At 41.2% G+C, this 17457-nt stretch overlaps 1 protein-coding gene across 3 annotated transcripts; it reads right to left on the reverse strand.

Moving 5' to 3' along the window:
• Positions 1-5916: 5916 nt before the first annotated feature.
• Positions 5917-16566, reverse strand: cldn7a (claudin 7a). Of its 3 annotated transcripts, XM_030076270.1 has the most exons (7): positions 16499-16566; positions 16217-16278; positions 15562-15631; positions 14276-14529; positions 10644-10808; positions 8320-8404; positions 5917-7122 (listed from the first exon to the last, which is right to left on the reverse strand). In XM_030076270.1, exons 2-7 carry the CDS (start codon positions 16266-16268, stop codon positions 6954-6956), a joined length of 795 nt encoding a protein of 264 aa, XP_029932130.1. In that variant the 5' UTR covers positions 16269-16278; positions 16499-16566; the 3' UTR covers positions 5917-6953. The 3 variants fall into 3 exon arrangements, with proteins under 3 accessions (XP_029932130.1, XP_029932129.1, XP_029932131.1); XM_030076269.1 differs by lacking the exon at positions 16499-16566 and having other exon boundaries at positions 16217-16371; XM_030076271.1 differs by lacking the exons at positions 15562-15631; positions 16499-16566 and having other exon boundaries at positions 16217-16371.
• Positions 16567-17457: the final 891 nt, after the last annotated feature.

Below are 17457 nucleotides of genomic sequence, written 5' to 3' on the forward strand. Positions count from 1 at the left end.
CAGTCCCAGGAAAAAAAAAATGGGTGTCTCCTGGGTACCTCAACATAGTGCCATATTTTTTTTAAGTGCCCTTTAATATCCCTCTGAGAGGGGACTGAGAAAGCCTTCATGAATATTTTTGAGTTGAAAGAACATCCCAGACCAGATCACTTGGGAACCAGTTTACTGGGGACAATAACCATCAGTGACCTATATCTCTTTAACAGCCTGCGAGTGACAGCCATGAAGCAGGTGATGAGGACATGGCAACAACAAAATCCACCAAAAATAAAAAAATAAAAAAATAAAAATTAAAAAACCTATGATCGACCACAATAGACCAAATTCTAGAAGCAGAAAAGTTAACTTATACAATTTCAGATCATATACAAAAATACATAATATCTATCCTAAAGAGAGACTTGGTGGAGTGTGTCCCCCCCATTGCTATTTTTGTGGTTGTTGCTGAGTTGAGTTTGTTAGTTCTTTTATTCTATTTTTTGTCTGTTTATTTATTCATTTGATCTACATAAAAAATGAAAATTTTGCAAAGTTACTTGAAAGAAACAGTTGTCTGGGGAAAAAAAAAACAATAGGGCTACAGCTCTCTCACATTTCCGCCTCATAGAGTCCAAACTAGATTAATTCTGATACATTTGATTGGGGAAAAAAAAAAAAAAAAAAAACTGGGCAAAATGCAGGGTGAAAGAGCCCCTCTAAACTGGTAGTTGTTCTACCTCTGGTTAGTTAGTGCTGGTGGCCAAATAATAATAATATTACTGACAATGTTATTGTTGCTGTTATTGTTGTTGTTATTATTACCACATTTTAATTTCATTATACAACCTGTTGTATAATGACCAATAAACTTCCTTGTATCCTTGTATTATTACTATCTGTAGTGGTGGTAGTAATATCATACTATTATTATTATAAGTAGTAGTAGTAGTATCAGTAGTAGTATCAGTGGTAGTAGTGGTGGTAGTAGAAGTAATAGTAGTATCATCATCAGTAGTAGTAGTAGTAGTAGTAGTAATATCAGTGGTAGTAGTAGTAGTGGTGGTGGTGGTGGTGGTAGTAGTAGTAGTAGTAGTAGCAGCAGCAGCAGTAGTAGTATTAGTGATAGTAGTAGTGATAGTAGTAGTAGCAGTAGTAGTAGTAGTAGTAGTAGTAGTAGTAGCAGTAGTAGTAGTAGTAGTAGTAGTAGTAGTATCAGTGGTGGTAGTAGTAGTAATAGTAATAGCAGCAGCAGTAGTAGTAGTAGTAGTAGTAGTAAGTAAGTAAGTAAAATTTATTTATATAGCACTTTTCCCAGAGAGAGCTCACAAAGTGCTTTACAAGTTATAAATACAAATGCACAAAGATAATAAAAACAATATACAAATGTAATACAAGGGAAATATAAAATAAAATAAACGACAATAAAAACAGTATACAAAAGTGATGCTGTGATCAGTGGTAGTAGTAGTAGTAGTGGTAGTAGTAGTAGCAGTAGAAGTAGTAGTAGTAGTAGTAGTATCAGTGGTAGTAGTGGTGGTAGTAGCAGTAATAGTAGTGTCACCAGTAGTAGTAGTAGTAGTAGTGGTGGTGTTAGTAGTAGTAGTAGCAGTAGTAATAGTAGTAGCAGCAGTAGTAGCAGCAGCAGTAGTAGTAGTAGTAGTAGTAGCAGTGGTAGTAGTAGTAGTAGTAGCAGTAGTAGTAGTAGTATCAGTAGTAGTAGTAGTAGTCGTGGTAGTAGTAGTAGTATCAGCGCTAGTAGTAGTAGTAGTATCAGTAGTAGTAGTAGTAGTAGTAGTAGTAGTAGTAGTAGTAGTATTAAAGTGATACTAATCAGCGTATTTTGAGAGGTGTAGCGTTAGGACGCGAGCTGGGAGGCTGTGCTGGCAGCGGATGAGAGTCGCCGGGACTGGGGCACACCTCCCTGCTCGGTGAGCCGGCCCCGCTGACACAGAGCATCACACGTGGTGCGCCTTCAGACTGTTGAGAGTTTGTAACCATCATTGGTTGGCGCCTGAGTCACTCTTGTTATCGAAGGTGCGTAATTACGCAGCGCGCTCTCGGAGCTCTGGCACACCTCCACTCTCTAATCCATTACTCAATGTCATTACTGTCGCTTGTATCAACCGCACGGTGACGTCCAGATGCCGCTGTGACTCAAGACACAATACGAGGAAATCCCCAAGGCTGAGAAAACGACGAGAGGCCCCTTTAAATCGACGCTTCCTCGGTGTTGTGCCAAGAGAGAGAGCTCAGATAAACAACAACACCGTTCTCAGAAGCCACTTTTTACCGGATTTAGCCTCGTACAGCAGCGTCGTTATCGGAGAGGTGAGATAATGTTTGGGATATTTACGCTGTTTATAATGGATTATAGAAGAAGCGATCTGACAGGCCTGTTTAACTTTAGAATCGAGCGGAAAAGCAGACAGTTTATTGTAGTCGCTTGATCAAACGGTGGACACATTACTGTGTTGCTCAGCTATTGTAATGGTCAGGAAGCTATTTCCTACACCTGTTAGCTGCATTACTGTGGAAAACACATAGGAGCGCATTGCTTATTTCAGTCTAAACAGCGGAGAAGTGTTTGTGCGCACTCGCCAGGGGCTGGCCGATCTCCAGCGCATGGTTGTCATTTTGGATAAATGTGTTTACTTTCATTCACAGGCTTCGGAGGACGTCGTCTGTTTTATTTACAACATTTTCTCGTCCGTTCTCCATACATTCATTGTTGAATGCCATTGCGGAAGTGAGGAGCGTTTCAACGGTGAGAGAAAGGCTGGGCTGTGCGGACATCTAGTGGGCATTCAGGAGAAAGCGCCTCTAGCGGCTGCAGTAGAGATGTACGGAGCCTCAGGGATTCCCGAGCTGATTCCACCCCGCGGGCCGCCGCGGCAGCCCGGTCCTGCCGGCCAGTACAACCCGGGACACCCCCAGGTGAACGGCCACGGCGCCGGGCCCAACCCCCAGAGACTTGGCCAGAGGGCGCCCAAGCTCGGTCAGATTGGCCGGTCTAAGAAAGGTGAGTGAAGCGAGAGGGGCTCCTAAACTGGGCTCCCAGAACCACACAGGATCCTTAAAGGCGCTCCAGCAAAATAAGAAATAGTTTAAATTCATTTTAATGTAACTTATTAGAAATGACTCAATCCACTGTTAGCTCCTTAAGTATATACAACTATGTAATTCAGTACAAACTGAGCAGCAAATGCATCTTTCCATATGGAGGTCACCCACACAGAAACGTGATATATGAACAAACAAGGCAAAGCCATAGTAAATACCCATATATGAAGCATATTTGAATTTGGCACATTTTCATATATGGAAATATGTCTAACATACACTACAAATACATTTTTATTGTGTTCATGTAAGCACATAAGTTACACATACATTTTCAAAATTATGGCTATGTGCTACACATATATCACCATGTAGATATATTTTACATATATATTATCATTATTATTAATAATTGTATTGGCTTTCTACATGGTTCCCTGGTGTAAAGTCACACTAAATGTTGTTGTGTAGCCAAATGTGAGTCTCTCTGGCTGGCCCTGGCATAAACAGCACTTGTGATCCTCTGTCCCAGGAAACCTCTTAGCCTACAGGAAACATGGCAAAATCATTACATAACAGAGCGTGCCTACCTTGACCTATTGTTGGCTAACTGCTGACGCTATTTAAACCCGTGGGTCGCATGCATGATTAATAGGGCTGTGGCAAATATTTGATAAATGAGAAAGTAATGATCGAGAAGAAGAAGGGACACTTTCTGTTTCTGAAATAACTAGTCACATCTGTGTGTGATCTGCCTTTACGATGCAAAAAGAAGAAATGCCTTCATGGTTATATGCGGCCCAGACTGCACAGGAAACTGAAGCTGCATTCTAACCACAGTTAAATATCGAATTATTTTTTTCAACATTTGAAAATATTAATACTTTTGTTTTATTAGATTTGGTTATATTTAGTTGATATTTAACACTGTCTGGGACTGTTTCACCCTTTTCAGTCTGGTATATGCTTCGCAATCTGGTTTTTGGTATTGATATGGGTATATTCTTGAGGCATGGAGAATTTGTGACCTTTGACCTTTCCTTCCCAGTGGACTTGGAGGACGAGGACTTGGATGACATCATGAACAACAACGGGCAGTGTCCCGTATCCCTCTCACCCATCTCCTAAAACTTCACCGAGAAGTGCCAAAAGAAAAAAAAAATCCCCCAGGGCGCCAAACTCCCTATCAGATCTCTGGCCTTGATCATTTCAAGTGACCTGTTGAAGCTTCTGACGGCTGAACGTGGCACAAAGATGGCAAACCTGTCGCCAGCTGAAGCCTAGACCTTGCTTGTATATAGTGTTTATTTAATTTATCTTTGGTCAGACTGTGAATGAATTGTACTGCATTGCCCTCTACTCTATACCTCGGTAGGACGTAGACTATCAGCACTTGAGAAGGGTTTTATCAGAGTGTGTATATTCTTCGGAGCTTCTTAACAAGGGCTACATTTCTAAAGTTGCACTGAGAAAATTATAAGTGGAAAAGCACCCTATCACCAGCCTTGTTTTTTTGTTCTTTGGTGAAGGTTACTGATTCTCTATGGGATGGAAGTGTGAGGGAACAGACGCCTGTTGATGTTTAACATGCAGGTGAAACGTTAAGCTTTGGTTGTGCAATGACTATCACTCTCCACTCTCCCACTAATGCAAGTGGTGTACCATTTTCCAGTGGATGAACGCTTGCTATTTTGGAAACATTTACTTAAAAAAAAGAAAAGAATATTGCTAATTATTTATTGTTTAAAAAAAAAAAATGAAAAAGAAACACTTTTATGTGTTATTATGGCTTATATACTTGTTTTTTACTTGTTTCTGAATGGATATTGTTTCAATCACCTTGGATTGCGTTTTGTTATGTTTTGAAAAGTAATGGTGCACTTTGTGGGAATGCCTGTCATGTGCAGTGACGTTGCAGAATTCTATGCATGGAGTCTGTTGACGCATCGACAAACACGTAAACTGGTGTCGTGTTATTAAGGGCTACGCTCTAGTATTTAAAGCCACGCCAGCGTTTCGCTCTTTAGATCACGCAGACTAAGCATATCTTTGACCTCATTGGTGGCTTGAGTGGCAGACTCAGCAGTATAATGTCATCGTGAAGCAGCAGATGATTTCAAGAAGCCGGTTTTTCCCAGTTACTGAGTAATGAAAAAGAAGTGTTTGATTGTAGATGTTTTGAATAATTTGCCAAACTAAAGGCTGATGGGTATCAGATCCTCAGAGTTGGCTCTGAGGGTTGACATGCACAAGCAACAGTTTCTTATTGTGAACAACAATTGATTTTTCATGCTAATTTTACATTATTTGGCAAAGTAGTAATCCTACTTGTTTGTAAGTATACCCAGATGCTTCTGGTTCAGGTGGACTATTTAAAGACATCCTCAATACTACAAGAGGAAGTAGTATGAGTTCAAAACAAATGACAGCCTACGATTAGGTCACACTGCTAAGATGGTCTTTTACTCTTGGGGTTTTTTGAAAATTGTAGTGGATCTGCGTCAGCGTGACCTTATCGTACACAAAGGCTTATGATGATGATGTCATTTTTTTTTTTTTTTTTTCTTGGTTGTTTTGTTTTGGCTGGGAAATTGGTACCAGCTCACTTTGGTCAATTTCTGTCATGGAAGCACTGCATTTCACAGCTCATTCTCTGACTCAAAGATTGTTGTTTGGGTTGTGGTATTACCATTTGCATGGCAATGGTAGACTTTTCATAATGCATCTTGGGAAATAAAAGATGACTCTTTGTGGAAAAGCCTCTGATTTCACGCTCTCTGATTTCCAACTGACCGCTTCCGTCGGCTGCTGTAACCACCAACACAGTGAGCGATGTTGAAATGTGTTTATTGTAAGTACCGTTTTGAGAATGAGTAATGTGTTTAAAAAAAAAAAAAAAAAAACGTCTTGCATCAAATGTGCAGTGAAACAGGTCATTTCATCATAAATGAGTAGATGTGCATGAAGAAGTGTATGAAACAATGGCATTTTAAAAAAAAAATATCACAGGCACTGTTTGGAGCATAAAACATTTTTTATATGACTTCATAAAAAGGTAACTTCATGAAAAGTCAAATCTCTCAAAGCTAAAACTGGGCCCTGATAAACTACCACTTCTGCTAATCAACACAGGAACAAAAAAAAAAAAAAAACGTCATCCTAAGTACAACCACATAAATAAAAGCAGTTTGAAAGTGGATCTCGTAGTGTGGCTGGTGTTGAATCTACTATAGCGATAATGGCGTGGTGACTACATCATAAAGTATTTCATATCTGAGCAGGGTTTGTAACAGACTGGTATGAAGAACTGCCAGTCCTGTTGTGAGTGGTGTAGTAAAAGGCCAGTGTGTACAGTCACCATATACAGTCAGCCCTGTGTGTTAAGTCACACCCAGCTTATCGTAAGATCTTATTTTAGAACCACGCACAGTTAATATAAAACACTATATTGGCACTCTGTGTATCCCACTGTGTTGTACAGGACCTCCGAGGCCACGGGAGGATCCGAAAACTGGAATTGATTACTTTCAATTACATGGGAAACGCTAATAGGTAGCAGATTTAACATGGAGGTGCAAGTGCTGTCCATAATCCACCATTTTGGCTCCAGTTCAAGAGGTTACACCATAAGGCCCTGTCCATTAAGGCAACATCCAATTATAATGTATTTGTGAAGACTACTTGTAAACAATTGTGGAATGTTTGGACGGGGTGAGAGACATTCAAGAAACAATTGTAGAGTACGGCATGATAATCAGGGGGATTCAGAGGGCTATCTGGGGGGGAAAATAAAGAAAATCCCCTTTGATTCTTAACCGCCCACATAGCTTCAATTTTACTTGTCATTCGTGCTTTCACAAGGGGGGAACTTCTTGGTTCGCTTCAGTTGGAGTCCTAAGCAGCAGGGGGTGCTCTCACACGTATTCCTTGGTGCTGCTAGGTGGGCCGGAGCGGGCGCTGGCCATGGATGGATACTTTGACACCTGCTTCCTCTGTGGACAGGAAGCCGCCAGCATGGCCCCGCCCAGGACATCCAGGAGAGAGCCGCCCCACGCGATGAAGATGGCAGCGCCAAACTCAAACCTGGGACAGATGGTAGAGGATTGTTACCTACAGGACTGATTCATTCCCAAAGCAGAGTTGGGATGGGAGATTTATAGTAGTCTCCAAAAAAAATTCTCCATTTTACTGTTACACCCAAAGACATAATTCAAGTAAATTAAATCGATTTATTGACACTGCAAAACTTCCCACATTTAGGATTTTGGAACAAAGTCTCTATCCCTGTAAGATTTACAGTTGAAAAATAATGATCATCCTAATAGCAGAAATTCAGATCTTGATCAAGACTTACATCTAATCTATAGATCTTTTTCACGGCCACTTTTTTGACATGAAAGAGCAGGTAAATACAAGTATCAATAAAGACATAAATAAAGTTTCTGTTCCATTTAATTGCAGCAGAACCAGAATTCACAATAGCAGGTCTGTCAGTTCACCAGATTTCATGGAAATCTGTTAGGTTTTTTGAGATATACAGACAATCTGAGGCAAAATGACTTCAGTTTATTTGGCGGACACCTTATGGCATCTGTCGCTCTCAACGCCAGGCAAATAAATGCCACTGAAGACGTCTGATGCCAAAACATGTCTGCCAGATAAACTGAAGATGTAACTATTCCAGCAATTGTCTTTACTAATGTGTGTGCGATCCTTCGTGATGTTTTCAAGTTTTCAATCTCTGAACCTACGCATCCAAAAAGAGCTTAACAAAACGCAAGGTTTTGTACTGTCAGCACCAAAAAACATTTTGGCATTTTGCATTTTAGTCCTAATTATCAGTCGTATTTAGATTCAATTTGAACATCACGGACAAGTATACACTCAAAGACAATACTAGCACATTCTCATTAATTTCATTAATAAATCATCCTTTGAATTTCTTTGAGTTTGAATAAATATTGTTTTCAGTACCTGGGAATAACTGGTACTATTGGAAAGTAGCTGGAGCAGATATTTATTATTATGAAAATGATTTTTACCTCAGCAGGAAAACACTGAATAATGGTTTTACAGAGAGTTTGAGATTAGACACAGTAACATCAAATTTAATAACAAGAAATTCACTGCTGGGCAAATGATGAGTTGTTTCAGGAAAAGTATACATAGAGAGCACAGTCTATATTTAGATGTGGCTAATATTGGAATCTCCTGAAATAGCAGGCAAAGAACAGGCAGCGAGATGGTCAAGAAAGCAAACGGCAGTCTGGGCTTACTTACTTGGTGTTGACAGGAGTGTAAGGGTTATAGAAAGCCCGGATGACATTGTGAGCAAACCAGGAGCATGCGACTATCGCACACAGCCCTGTGGGGGGAGGAGACGTCAAGCAAGATCAATCAGTGCATCATCATCACAACCCGAGGAGGCGCAGGTGCTTTTATCCCTTTTACAGTCAATAAGAGGGCAGGCACTGACTCCAGAACAATTAGCTTTTAGTGCTTTTGTCCTCTTCAGAGCCAGTCAGACCTCTTACGATGGAATCCGAGCCAGAAATACTGGCCCCTGTTCTCTCTAGTGACCTCTGGAGGACTTCAGCAGATGAAAGGGAGAAAAGCTTTTTGCTCCAGAGATCAGACTTCCTCCTACATATGGTGCACAGAGGACTTTCAGATCAAATTAGGCAGTGACATGAGATGATTCGGGGTGGATTTTGGTGAAATATTTTGTCACTAAGATTCTGTTATATGTTTTCTATCAGTAGGGGAGAGTGGGGTAAGTAGTGCCAATTTTTACTTAAAGTACCTTTAAAGCGAGGGGATTACAGTAATGCCTCCAACTAAAATATGCACATATAGTTTAGGATGTTGTGCATCCCTGGGAACAATCACTTTGGATCTTATATAAACTTGAGAATATAGCTTTTGAAAAAAAAAGTGGTTTTGTGGCACAACTTGCCCCCGGTGTGGGGTAAATTGTGCCATTAGAGAGAATACACTGGGGTAAATTGTGCCATTGATAATTGAAGTAAAACAGATCATTTTAATCTCACAAATGATAATGCTATATAAAAGCAAAACAAATTCAATACAAAATTATTTATTTAACTTTTTTTTTTTTTTTTTTAACAAGATCACAGGCCACTTTTCTATAACAAGGCCTCGCGCCACATGAACACATACCCAGAACAAAATAAAAATTCCAATATGAGCACCTGCAAATCATCTTCATCTGAATCTGAATAGTTTTAGTGATCAAAGGTAAGAAGACAATGTACAATAACAATAAAATACAATAAAGTAATATATATTATATAATCACAAGTTGTTCCACTGCACAAATTACCCCAAGCCCACCATTTTGAAAAAAATGCATCCCCCAGCTGTTTTGAGCTAACATCATGCTAACTGTATAGACTCATGGTGTAGCTTACTAAAGTACTAAAACCTGTGTGAACTGTTTTCATAGTTTTCTATAATTGTTCAAACACAGCAATCAAAAAACCTTGATCATGGAAATTTTACTTTGGAGGGCAAAAAAATGTTTTTTGAACTGAAATGTGCTTACCTCTCAAGCCATGTGTCTCCCTTCTTTGCAGGATGAGTGAAATGGATGCCTCTTCTACAATATGTGGTCACATGACCAACTTCTTCTATGGTTTTCTAGATAACAGGGGTGGCACTACTTGCCCCTTGGCACAAATTACCCCACTCTCCCCTATAGGTCATGTGATCATCAAAGTGCACTATTCAGAAGTGCATAGGGCTGATTGAAGTGAGTACCTTTTTGAGACATGGAATAAGCATGTAAAGTAGCATGTCTATTGCACTTTTTTTTTGTCAGCACAGTCTAAATATTCCTCGCTTAAATCGACCCTATGCAACTTGCACAGTGCACCTTTAACTGTTCCGTAAAGTCATAAGGTGACTGATTTCACAACAACCACACAGCAACAACTAATACATTCAACAGTGCTGTGTTCACCACCCTTTTCGCTCGTGGCAAATACAATATTGTTGCACCTGTTTCTGCTCATAAGTCATTTTCCACAATGTATGTGTTTTTGAGTGGAGAATTTGCTTGATCTTTATTTAGTTGTCTAAATCTTAGCACTTTTTAAGGGTGAAGAGATGTTTAAAATACACTTGTAACATTTTATAAGCACTACTTCAAGTGTAAGGAATACTGCAACATTTTGGGGAGTATACACCTTTTTGTCCAGTGGTTTGGTTCATATGGGTAGCTTTTCATGTTAGCTTAGCATAAAGACTTGAAGTCGATGGGAGTTGTTAGCGTAGCTCCTACAGAATGAAGAAATGAACCTTACAGCAACTCCGAAGCTGTCTTATTTACACAGTGTATCATCTATTTGAAATACACGTCTTGGAATTTGATCCCCCCCACCCCACCCCACCCCAATAATTCATGGTTATCACTGTAAAAACATGTTATTCATAACTACTGAATACACATCATTCTCATCTGACTCCAGATGTATAGTCAAAGGAAGTGGACTGAAGCACTTGCAGGCTACATGACAGCACATTATACAGTGAGGGCAACGGGTGCGACATTAAAAAGGAGGCTTCATCTTTTCCATTCTCACCTCCCACTAGCAGGATGATGCCTCCGCTCATGGCGATGCGGGACTTTCGTACTTTGTCGCCGCCTCCACAGGTGGTGCACTTCATTCCCATGCAGGCCACGCCCAGCCCGGCGATGGACACAATGATGCCCACTATCATCAAGGCACGGGTGGCCTGGAGGGAACCTGCGGGGAGGGGGGAGTGAAAGAAACAGAGAGATGAAGAAAGAGAGTGGACAGAAAGCATGTGATGGCCCTGCTAGAGAGGTTCATTTAATAGACAATTTTTAAATGATTACACTAAATAAACTGGTATATTCTGCACAAACAAAGAAGAGATCCAGTCATGCTTCCTGATATACACACAGTAGGTCTGGGTGCACAAACAATAAAGAAAGGCTCCCAAATAAATAGGCCTGGACCTATCAAGGAGGTTTTATGTGTGTGTCCAGCAGTTGTGAATTACATTCACATTAGCCTGTCAGGATACTTTAATGTGTGCTTTTCCTGGAAGAGAAGCCATGGGATACACATGCACACACACACACACACACACACACAATCTAAGAGGGAAACACACACCACACTCCCTCTTTTTCGTCCTAACCCTCCCACATCTACTGTTGTTCGAGAGGTGGAGGCCTGGTGAAAGGCTACTGTCAGGATCCTCATCTGTCAGCACCCCCCCCCACCCTATAAACCTATCACAGGGCGACCCCCCCTTTGTTTCGCCCCCTCTATCCACCTAGAACCAGTCTGTGCCAGTCTAGGCCATCCCTGCCCTGCCCAAACAAACAAAACCCTCCAGCTCCAAGGGGGAGAAGGGGGGATGAAACAGAGAGGGAAAAGAGGATGAAGAGGAGAGAGAGGGAGAGCGAGAGAGCACCACATGTATGAAGCAGTGAGGAATGGCAGAGAATACAGTGCGGGAGAAAAGAGGGAGGAACCTGGACTCCTCTGCGGGGTGATAAAGAGGCTCCATCGCTGGGTCACCTACACCGTATCCTGCTCTGGAATCTCAGCACACTAAGCCCACTATAGCTGCTGAGCCTCCTATAGACGCTTTGCAACTGTGTTTCTAAACTCCTAGCAACCATGGCTGCTGCCATCATGGAAGTCTGCAGGAGCACGGGCTGTGTGCAAATAACAGCTGAATGTTGAACATATGGATTAGTATGTCAGCAATCTGAACTGGTGCACCGGGTCTCAGATCAGGCCTGATGGATATATAAACATTATTAAAAGTTTATGCATTTTAGCAAAAGATATGATATATATGATAGAGAAATACAGCAGCACTGGTGTGAATCTGTTGCCTTCAAGTCCTCTCAGAGTACTTTTGTATGATGAAATGTACATTCATCTCATTTTCTGCTACACCTCATGCCTTGTTTTCCTCCGCTGGTCCACCAGGTGACATTAAGACGGTGGTTAACCATGGTCTTAGTCTCTGCTCCGGGAACATGACAAGAGCTAACTCAGTGCACGTGAACATACTGTTGATTTCTGATACTAGCTAGTATCATGGGCTGCATTTCTACAGCGCTTTTCTAATCGACTGACCACCATGTTTGCCTCACATTCACACACTGGTGGCAGAGGCTGCCATGCAAGGTGCTAAGCTGCCCATCAGGAGCAGTACAGGAGTTCAGTGTCTTGCTCAAGGACACTTGGACACACTCTCTGGAGGAGCCAGGGATCGAAACGGGAACCCTCCGATTACCACACATCTGTATATTGTCATATTCATTACCATCTGTATATTTCACATTTCACATCTCACATCTCTTTTCCTTAGGTTAGCCCTTATTGTATATTTTTAGTTTTAGCCTTTATAGTTTTTATTGTATATATTTAGCCTTTATTTTTTTTTATTTAACTTTATTGTATGTTTCTACTGTTGCTGCTGGAACACCAGAATTTCCCTGGTTGGGATCAATAAAGTATATCTATCTATCTATCTATCTATCTATCTATCTTGTACCACCTGAGCCACGGCGCCCCCTATTAGTTTCTATTAGCTAGTTAACTAGCCAGGACGCCAATTGAACAACTAAGTAATGTTCATTCTAGCCACGATGAGCTTCTACTATACACTGGCTAGCATGCAAATCACATATGTGGACAAAGGTGGAATGATAAATAGCAATTCCAATGGTATGCTTAGCCGACATTGTCTAAACACAAAACTGATGTATCAGCTCACAGTGACGCAATCAGTTATCAGTGGAAATGGGAAAAACAAACAAACAAACAAACAAACAAACAAAAAAACGATGCATTTCTATTTTATGCAATGCAATAGAGTCATTCACAGCAAAGAATAGTATATGCAAGACATCGTTAAAAAAGAAAAAAAAACAGAGAAACTCTTACATAAACGTGCAAAAGAGGCAAGACAACAACTGGATAAGTTCTGGCTGTTTTATGAGTCAGCTCACTCGGGATTGAAGTTAACAGGAACAGAGAGAATGAGTGATGTGGGAAGCAGGGATGCACACAAACACACATGTGCGTGTGTGTTGTGTGTGTGAGAGGATACATCCCTGTGAATGGATGAGAGTGTATAAGGATAGTTTAGGTGATGTGTGTTGTACCAGTCACGTCACTATAGCTAATCCAACAGTTATTCCATTTAAGTATGTTCTTAGTGCTGTTGTGTTTGGCCCTGCAATTAGCAATAAACTAATGTGGGCTATACAAGATTATTATTGCGTAAACTACGAGCCTCCCGGGTAGAAGAAATTTAGACTGGCAAAGTACACAGGTTATTGACGTCATTTTACGTGGCTTCTGGGTAAACTGCCACAATTTAAAACAGTTATTTTGCACTGCCACTTGGGACTGCTGCAGAGCAAAGCTGCCTGGCGCCGCTTTAATTTATTTTCATTTCACTGCGTGCCATAAGAGGATTGAACCTTTCGGTGATGGGAAGGCCTCTAACTTAGTCACCCTGGTGTGCGTGTGTGTGTGCACGGCTGGTAAGTGTTAGAGGGGTGGGAGTGTTTCCCAGAATGTGACAAGGTGCGGGGTGTGAAGGGATGGGAGGTGGGAGGGGGCCACTGAGGAAAGCTGCTAGAAGCGGGGGCCTTAATTTATTGTAGGTGGATCTTTTCAGTGCCTTCCAAACCCCTCTCCTGGAATTTGCCTGCAGTCTATCAAACAAGGCCTCATGGACCAGACAATAACCTACTGTCTCCAGCTGAATACAATGGGGTGTCATTGGGGGATAACAGGCAGAGTTATGTGACAGGTAATTACACCTTCATGAGCAGGTGGTAACTTGAGGTGACAATCCTGACAGTGCGTCCCATTGAAGTCTCATCCAGATAAAAGGGGCGTTTGGGATGGGCCAGGCGCACAAGCCCAAGTCACAAAATTAGTATTTCCACAGAAAATAAGTAAATAAATGCTAACTTTTTCCATCTCTAGAAGCCTTAGAATGAGATTTCATCCCACTAAGAGCAGTTTTCTCTACATCTGGAATAGAATGATCTGTCTCCATGTGGGATGATAATCACAAAAGTCACCCTTATGCATCTCTGTGTCTACACAGAGGAGTGACAGTGAAATGAAACCATTCCTCATTTTGATCCCCTGGACTCCCGACCTCATTATGGGACCGCTGCGATTCCGTAACGTGGGCTACTTACTGTCAAGTTGCAGAATGGAGTCGTAGATTTTGCACTGGAGCTGCCCGGTACTTTGGAAAGCGCATGACATCCATAGTCCCTGGTACATGGCCACCGCTGTGATGATGTTGTCACCGATGTAGGCTGACATCTTCCACTGGGGCAGAATAGTCCCGATTATCAGTCCAATAATACCGATGAGCGACAGGGCAAATCCCAACAGCTGGATACCCGAGTTGGCCATCGTTTTCCCACCAATAAAAGTCCAAGACTCTCTAGAAATGAATTGCAATAAATAATAAGTGAGCTCAAGATCCGACTGTGTCCAGGACGCACACAGATGATGTCCCAGTTTAATCTCTGCAAGTTGTAACACTCCTTTGGCTTGAATTAGCAGTTACACAGCGCACCGAGCAAAAAGCTGCAAACAGTGGCTGCTCCACCTCTGAACTGGGGACCGGGGGTCTTATGTCGGGGATGGGCCTGAGGGATGAGGGTGATGTGCGAGGTGGGTGTGTGTCCTGCCCGCTGATGCATGGACTTACAATAGGAGGGTCGCTCCTCATGGGGAGTCGCTGCTGGTAAAGGCTCCGTCCACTTCCAGCAAAGCAACAGGTTGTCCTGAAGCAGGGTTTTTCCCTCTGTCGTGCTTTATCTTTTGTTTTATTTATTCCCCAACACCACCAACAAACAAACAAACAAACACACAAACAACAGTGCTGCAACTTTCAGGAGTTTTGCGTTTCACTATAACGCACCAAGCTCCTGAAACAAATTACAAAAATCCCTGATTCGGCAGTTGTTTTCACTGACTTTAATTTACTTTTAACTTTCATTTATTTATTTATTAGCCTATTATTATCATCACTATTTTTATTTTATTTTATTTTTTTAATCGTGACTTGCTTTGTAAATGTGAAATTGAACTTGAATTGTGCTTGAGGTTATTTGTACTTTACTGTCTTTACTTGGCTTTTATTTTGTCATTTTTATTTTGTCAAGTATGTATGTATGTATGTATATATTTTTTTAATTTTTTTATTGTGCATTACAGATTCTGAAAGGGGGGCAGATGGTCTTGGTGGCTCAGTTTGCCAAAATCATTCGATGTCGGTACGAGTTTTGAATTAGATTCTATGAGAGCCCACCCATTCTTTCCATTTTGATGTGTTTCAAATGTTCACCAGCAAGTGTGTGTGTGTGTGTGTGTGTGTGCGTGCGTGTGTGTGTGTACACTGTATACAGGCTAATGCATATGCTGTATCCACTGACCCAGTTCTACAGAGTCTCTACATGCTATAACTCACCTTGTCTCTCCACACAATAGCCTGAACCTCCAACTGTCCCATTCCCACACACCAGCTTTCATACAACTTCCTGAAAGGCCAAATCAAATTTATAACGTATAACTAATGGTGGTAGAAACGGTGCAGGAGCATGTGTAAGATTTTTTTCCTGACAATGTTGAATTGCCTTAACCAAGTAGTAGCAGTAGTAATAGTAGTAGTAGTAATAGTAGTAGTGGCGCACATACATCTACTTCAGTGAATGCTTGTATTCACACATTTGGTCAGCCTTTGCACACAGTCGTTTATAATGTGTGTCCCTGTCACAGTGATGCTCTATGTGTATGTGGATTCCAGGATAGGGCAGACACTAATGGTTATAGATTTTTTTTTTTTTTTTTTTTTCAACTGAATTCAAAAAAAAAAAAAAAAAAAAAAAATCATCATGGAGTTTTCTCGTCAGCACTGATATGTATGTGTAGCGGCTGTGTACTCTCTCATTGCGTTGTGTAAAATGAAGAAGCCGGTTCACTGATAGAAGAAATGGTATTTTACTGTTGGTCTGCCTCTCATCCACACACATACCTCTCACACAGGTCAACAGCGCAGCACAACTGTTGCTTACAGTACATAGCATAAACAAAAAAATAATCAATTAAAATAATAAAACCCGTACCTGATAGAAGAAATGGTATTTTACTGTTGGTCTGCCTCTCATCCACACACATACCTCTCACACTGGGAATATAGCGCAAAAAACAGCACAAGTTAGCTAAAACCCGCATTACACTAGTTGCGGCACAAACAGTGCGTTTCACACGGTCACTTCTACACAAGAACATGCTCAACTGATCGCAAGCTGATATTCTACAAAGGATAACATAAAAAAACCATTTGGATATAAAAAATAAAAGGAATAATGCTTGCTAGCAACAGAGCTCCCAACATGTGCACCTACCAGGTCAACAGCGCAGCACAACTGTTGCTGCTCTGGGGTGCACAACCCAGGTCTGCAGGGGGCGTTGCGTTCAAAGACCGTAGGACAATTCCATAAAAATAATCGGTAAAATAAAACAGTGTGAAAGGTATGGCAAGTGGAATCATCGATATCACATATAAACTCCGTTACACTCCCCCCTACTGATCTCCACTTGCCCATACAAACCAAAAAAATAAACAAACAAATACACAAGATACAAAATGAGAGCAGACAGAGCAACCATCCGTACAACAACATACCAGGTACCAAAAACATAACCAGAGGAGGAAGAGAGTTGAAAAGAAAAAAAAAAAAAAAATTGTGTACAGTGCTGTCAAAATCACAGATACCCAGTATACCAGTCACAAGACCATTCCTGAAGAATTAGAATGGGGAAGGGTTGCAAAGCCTTCCGCCACCCATAGGAAAACATGCCCATATACATGTTAAATCACTCAGACATCATGCAATAAAAAAACAACAGCACAAATCTCCAACCACCAGGACATACACACCTGTAGTCACACGCAGGTGACAGAATGTCATAGAAAAGAAAAAAAAAAAAAATTTATGACTCAAACCCTCCTCAAAATTGAAGGAACATACAGGCCAAAAACACATATACATATACAAGGCCAATACACGAATTAACCTTAGCGACCAGCAAGAACTCTCTGGTGCATGTTCTGAATAAGTCTAACTACTGGTCTAACAACTCTCCCATACCTAGTCTGCCTTCTCTGCAGTCTGTCACAGGAAAGGTTTTGTTCTGTGTCTGATGCAACAACAGCACCAGCATCAGGAGGCAACAAGTCATCAGGAAGAGTAGAGACAGCAGGTTGAGAGTCAGGTAAGTCCACAGAACGGTCAGCATCAACGGCAGGACCACACGAGTCACACTGATTTGGTTCATCAGACCTGGTCTGATCTGGACTGTC

The sequence above is a fragment of the Myripristis murdjan genome, chromosome 18 (genome assembly GCF_902150065.1).
Source record: "Myripristis murdjan chromosome 18, fMyrMur1.1, whole genome shotgun sequence".
In the NCBI taxonomy this organism is placed as follows: domain Eukaryota; kingdom Metazoa; phylum Chordata; class Actinopteri; order Holocentriformes; family Holocentridae; genus Myripristis; species Myripristis murdjan.

Bases quoted from the DNA above. Each gene is read 5' to 3' on its own strand.
- cldn7a (XM_030076269.1), bottom strand. From the start codon at position 16,325: ATGCGGGTTTTAGCTAACTTGTGCTGTTTTTTGCGCTATATTCCCAGT. The intron at 10,809-14,275 runs GTAAGTAGCCCA...CCCTCCCCGCAG, and splicing joins CTCCATTCTGCAACTTGACA to GTTCCCTCCAGGCCACCCGT. The intron at 8,405-10,643 runs GTGAGAATGGAA...CTCCCCCCACAG, and splicing joins CATCATCCTGCTAGTGGGAG to GGCTGTGTGCGATAGTCGCA.